The sequence below is a fragment of the Oryx dammah genome, unplaced genomic scaffold (genome assembly GCF_014754425.2).
Source record: "Oryx dammah isolate SB20612 unplaced genomic scaffold, SCBI_Odam_1.1 HiC_scaffold_4, whole genome shotgun sequence".
NCBI lineage: Eukaryota > Metazoa > Chordata > Mammalia > Artiodactyla > Bovidae > Oryx > Oryx dammah.
The window spans coordinates 89,056,984-89,061,828 of NW_024070188.1; the positions used below are offsets into that span (position 1 = coordinate 89,056,984).

At 64.9% G+C, this 4,845-nt stretch overlaps 1 protein-coding gene across 1 annotated transcript in view; it reads right to left on the reverse strand.

The window, feature by feature from the left end:
* Positions 1-4,845, reverse strand: part of FRMD1 (FERM domain containing 1) — a 7,903-nt gene that overhangs the window by 2,926 nt on the left and 132 nt on the right. Inside the window, exons 2-5 of the mRNA XM_040238764.1 lie at positions 1,825-1,915; positions 1,315-1,394; positions 952-1,028; positions 27-213 (exon numbers count right to left, since the gene is read on the reverse strand). Coding sequence (XP_040094698.1) covers positions 27-213; positions 952-1,028; positions 1,315-1,394; positions 1,825-1,915 — 435 coding nt within the window. The remainder of the gene's footprint in view (positions 1-26; positions 214-951; positions 1,029-1,314; positions 1,395-1,824; positions 1,916-4,845) is intronic.

The following is a 4,845-nucleotide window of genomic DNA, read 5'->3' on the forward strand; positions in this document are numbered from 1 at the left end:
ACCCCGGGAGGGAGAGAGACCCTCACCCACTGCGGGAAGTAGGCCTGAGGCTGGAAGTAGCGGCCGGTGTGCGCCAACCGGCGGTGGTTGCCCAGGTCGGCCTGCAGCCCATAGGCGGCCAGCAGGAAGTAGGCCTCCTCGCGGTGGACGCACTGCGAGCGCAGCACGCGCTCCTTCAGGTGGTGGTAGTACAGGTGCCGAGCCGCGCGGTCCCTGCGGGCGGGCGGGCCGGGCTCAGGGGGCCACCCCCTGCGTCCCTCCTGGACCCCGATCTGTCCCCCCCGGGCCCTCGGGGCCTGGGGGCGGGGCAGGCACAAGTGGGCATGCGGCTCCTGAGACTCCGGGTGAGCAGGGCCCAGGGACTGGCCTGCAGACGGGTTTGCAGCCGCCCACGCCCCAGGGAGGGCCCCTTTCCTCTGCTCACTCCCCGCACCGCGGGGGGCAGGGCACCCAGGGCCAAGTCCACTTCTAACACCCCTGGCGTGACTGGCCCCATGGCACAGGGCCACCCTCCCTCCCCCCAACCTGCCCGATCGCCCCCTGAGATTCTTCCAGAACCTTGCACACCAGCTCACACGGTGGGGGGTGGTTCCTGGACCCAGGCCCTGCTCACCCCCAGGCCTGGGCCGGGTTCCAGGGCCCCTGTTACCCCACACAGGCTGCAGGGGCTTCTCAGGAACGCAGCCCAGGAGCCTGCAGTGTGCCCGCCCGGCGGGGCACCGGCAGGAGGGCGGCCCCCGACTTGCGCAGGAACCCTCAGACCCTGCCCCACCCGCTAGGGAAAAGCCTCACCCCAGGGCCTAAAGACGCCTGTGCTTGAAACGCGCTGGTTCATACCTGGTCCTCCCAGGCAGCTGATTGGAAACACCGGCTGCCCCCACCCTCCGCTCCAGCCTCGGTGGCCGGGCCTGAGCTCGCCACCTTCCGGGCGTGAGAACAGCAAGCACCTACCTGATGAGCCTCCCGCTTTCCACGTAGTACTGTACCCCGAGGAAGGCCACGAAGGGGGCGCCCGGCCTGCCACAGCCCTGGGGCTGGAAGCGTGGGGCGCAGGCTGCAGTGAGGCCTTGGTGGGGGCTGACTGCCAGCTGGCGCGCCGCCGGAGCCACCACCCCCGTCCCCGCAGACCAGCCCGAGCCCATGTGCGTCCTGCGGGCTGCTCGTGGCTTTATGTCGTGTTGTTAGAAGGGAAAGCAAGTGTCCAGAAGAGTCGGGCACTCGCCTGCACCCTCAGGGCCGACTCCATGCCACGACCCAGGGGACGGGCCCCTCGAGGGCCAGCAGCCCGGCCTCCCGCCCGGCATGCTGACTTACTCCCTGTGTCTCTCTCTTCCAGTCCTTGGAGAAGTATTTGCTGAGCTTCTGCTCCAGATCCATGAAGATGTGCTCATGGTCTACGAAGAGAGGCAGGGCCTGGGCAGAGCATGCACGAGTATGTGTGCCTGTGTGCACCAGTGTGAGAGTGTGTAAACACGTGAGTGTGTGCACGTGAGTATGTGCATGTAAGTATAATGTGAGTGTGTGAGTGATGCATGGATGTGAATGTAGAAGCCTGTAAATGTGTGAGATGGTGTGCGTGCGTGTGATCATGTGTGTGCACGTGGATACTTGAGTGAGTGTGCATGAGTGTACGAGTGTGCGTGTGACTGTGCCTGTGTGACCACGTGTGTGCTCTGATGCGGTGAGGAGGGATTGCCCCATGCCCCTGGAGCACGGCATGGCGGGGCACCGGGCAGAGGCCTGGGATCGTCTGCCCCGAGCACCTGCCACCCCTGCCCAGGGAAGGGGTTGGGGTCCCGGGGTCGCCGGGCGGTGCTTGCTTACTTCTGACCACGCTGAGGCCAAAGAAGTGGGCTTCCCTGATGCCGGTCAGGTCGCACACCTGCTGGAAGAGCTCACGCCCGGTGGCCTGCACCTGTGGGCGGGGCAGGAGGCCCTCAGGGCACAGAGCAGGGCAGCCCCCGGGAGGGGCAGGGGTGCAGAGGAGGGGCGGGGGTGCAGAGGAGGGGCTCTACTGAGCAGAGCTGGTGCACAGGGGCCTGGCTCAGGGGGCTTCCCACCCAGCGCTCAGGGCCCCCAGAGGCTCCCAGGCTGACGACGAGGTGTCCCTGCATGCAGTGGGTCTCCTGTGAAAGAGGGTGGGGGTGCCCGACCCCAGAGAGGGCCCGCCCCCTCCAGGGACCGAGGCTGGGTGCCCCCACGCCTCCTGACCCCAGAGAGGGCCCACCCCCTCCAGGGACAGAGGCTGGGTGCCCCCCATGCCTCCTGACCCCAGAGAGAGCCTGCCCCCTCCAGGGACGGAGGCTGGGTGCCCCCAACGCCTCCCAACCCCAGAGAGAGCCTGCCCCCTCCAGGGACGGAGGCTGAGTGCCCCCACGCCTCCCCACCCTAGGCCAGCGTCGCTAGGCCACTCCTGGAAGTGGGGCTGGCATCCGGGCACCCCTAAAAGGAGCTGCTGGTTGGGGGGGGTCCTGTGGCTCCCCACTGCACTCCTGCCGCAGGCACCTCCTGCTGGGCTCCAGGCCCAGGCCGAGCCCCCAGCCCTGCCGCCTTCCTGCCCCTCCCGGCCCTGTGCGGCCCGTCCCGGGTGTGTGTCCACCCTGCACCGTCGGAAGCCAAGCGGCCCTTTCACCCACGTGTGCCCAGAGGAGAGTGTGCACTCGCTCAGTCCAAAAACGCTTCAGTCGGCCTAAAAAGTTCATTATACCAAACATCCCACAGGTTTAAATTTCCAGTGGTCTCACGAACGTCAGTATTTTCCTGCTTTGCTGGTTGGACAGAGCTCAAGGCCTTGACTTCGGGGCACCCGGGTGCTGTGCCCCGTGGCCGACACGTCTCCCGGGTGCCTCTGGGCCTCCATACTCTGCGTTTCCTGGGCTGGTGGTTGGGCCCGACAGACGGAAGCTCCTGTGCGGCGCCGCCGAGTCCGTGTGTGGGAGGTTGGCTGTGGAGTCCGCAAGTCGTGGACCCATTCACCCCGGGGTGGCCGCGGGGCTGGAGAGCAGTGGCCCCGGGTGCTGGGCGTGGGGCCTGGCCCGGGGCGTCCGAGGACGCTGCTGCAGGCTTCCTGGGGAGGCCGCGGCTCCTCGGACGTCGTCGGGAAGCTCTGTCATCCGGGCCCCACACCGTCTTCAGTCAGAGGGGCGTCCCGCTTCTTAGTGGTCAGCTCCTGGGGGCTGGCCTTGCCACTGTTCATCTGACTTGTTGAGGGTCGGTCCCTCAGCTTGCCAGGATGGTGATTCACCATCTGGGTCTTCCCAGCCATTGTCTCCTGATGCTCGGTGTGAAGCCGCGGTGCAGGTAAACACGGGGTCCGCCCGTGAGCTCAGCCCGGCGTGCACATGCCTGGAACTAAGCTGGCCCCAGGTTGCAGGGCCGGGCGGGGAGCCTGTGGGGCCCGCCACAGCTGAGCTCCGCGTTTGCATCGACAGGCTCACCTTCCTTCTAGACGCGTGTCCTCCAGGGAACCTGCCCCCGCCCCCGCCCCAGCCCAGGTCCCTGCGGAGCCAGGCTCACGTGGGCGGGGCCCACACCTAGCACCTCCTGCCCCTCCTCCTCAAGTTCTCCTGCTGCCCCCTCCGCATGGCCGGCAGCCGCTCTAAGGACACAGTGAACCCCCTGAAGACCCACGGCTAGCTCGGCCAGCTCGCTGGATGCGGACACAGGGCTTGGGGCCTTGGCTCCAAACCAGAAGTCTGTCCCTGAGCAGAGAAGCCAGGGGGGCACTGCAGTCCCTCCTGCCCCGCCCCAAGGGCGGCCCCCAGAGAGCCAGCTCTTCGCCAGGCCCCTCCCACAGTAAGTTCTGCTTTTTCACAAACCACAGCTATCTTTCAGTGCCATCACCTCACGACAGATGGATGGGGAAATAGTGGAAACAGTGACAGACTTTATGTCCGGGGGCTCCAAAATCACTGTGGATGGTGACTGCAGCAATGAAATTCAAAGACGCTTGCTCCTTGGAAGAAAAGCTATGACAAACCCAGACAGTGTGTTAAAAAGCAGAGACATCGTTTTAACGACTAAGGTCCGTCTGGTCAAAGTTATGGGTTTTCCAGTGGTCATGTATGGATGTGAGAGTTGGACTATAAAGAAAGCTGAGCACCGAAGAATTGATGCTTTTAAACTGTGGTGTTGGAGAAGACTCTTGAGAGTCCCTTGGACTGCAAGGAGATCCAACCAGTCCATCCTAAAGGAGACCAGTCCTAGGTGCTCATTGGAAGGACTGATGCTGAAGCTGAAACTCCAATACTTTGGTCACCTCATGCGAAGAGCTGATTCATTTCAAAAGACCCTGATGCTGGGAGGGGTTGGGGGCAGGAGAAGGAGACGACAGAGGATGAGATGGCTGGATGGCATCATCGACTCGATGGACATGGGTTTGGGTGGACTCTGGGAGTTGGTGATGGACAGGGAGGCCTGGCGTGCTGCGGTTCATGGGATCACAAAGAGTCGGACACGACTGAGCGACTGAACACCGGCAGCGCCACAGACCCTTCCACAAGGACGCCCCCCCCAGGAGCAGCGATCGCCCTAGGCACGTCTCTGCGCCTCTAAACTCGACTAAGACAGGCTGGCGAGGGGAGCAGGGGGAGAGGTCAGCCCTAGGCCCCAGGACATGGCCTGACATGGGCTCCAGGCTGTGATCAGCCTCAGCCACAGCCGGGGGCCGCAGAGCAAGAGGGACACATGCCCCGTGAAGGCAGCCGGAGCCAGAGTCCATTTCTCCAGGGTGTGGGGCGGCCAGAGGTGTAGGTCGAACCCATGCTGTCCCCAGACAGAACCCTGCCTGCTCCCCTCCACACTCACCCCTGGCCCCCGCTGACCCCAGGCCCTGCTCCCCTCCAC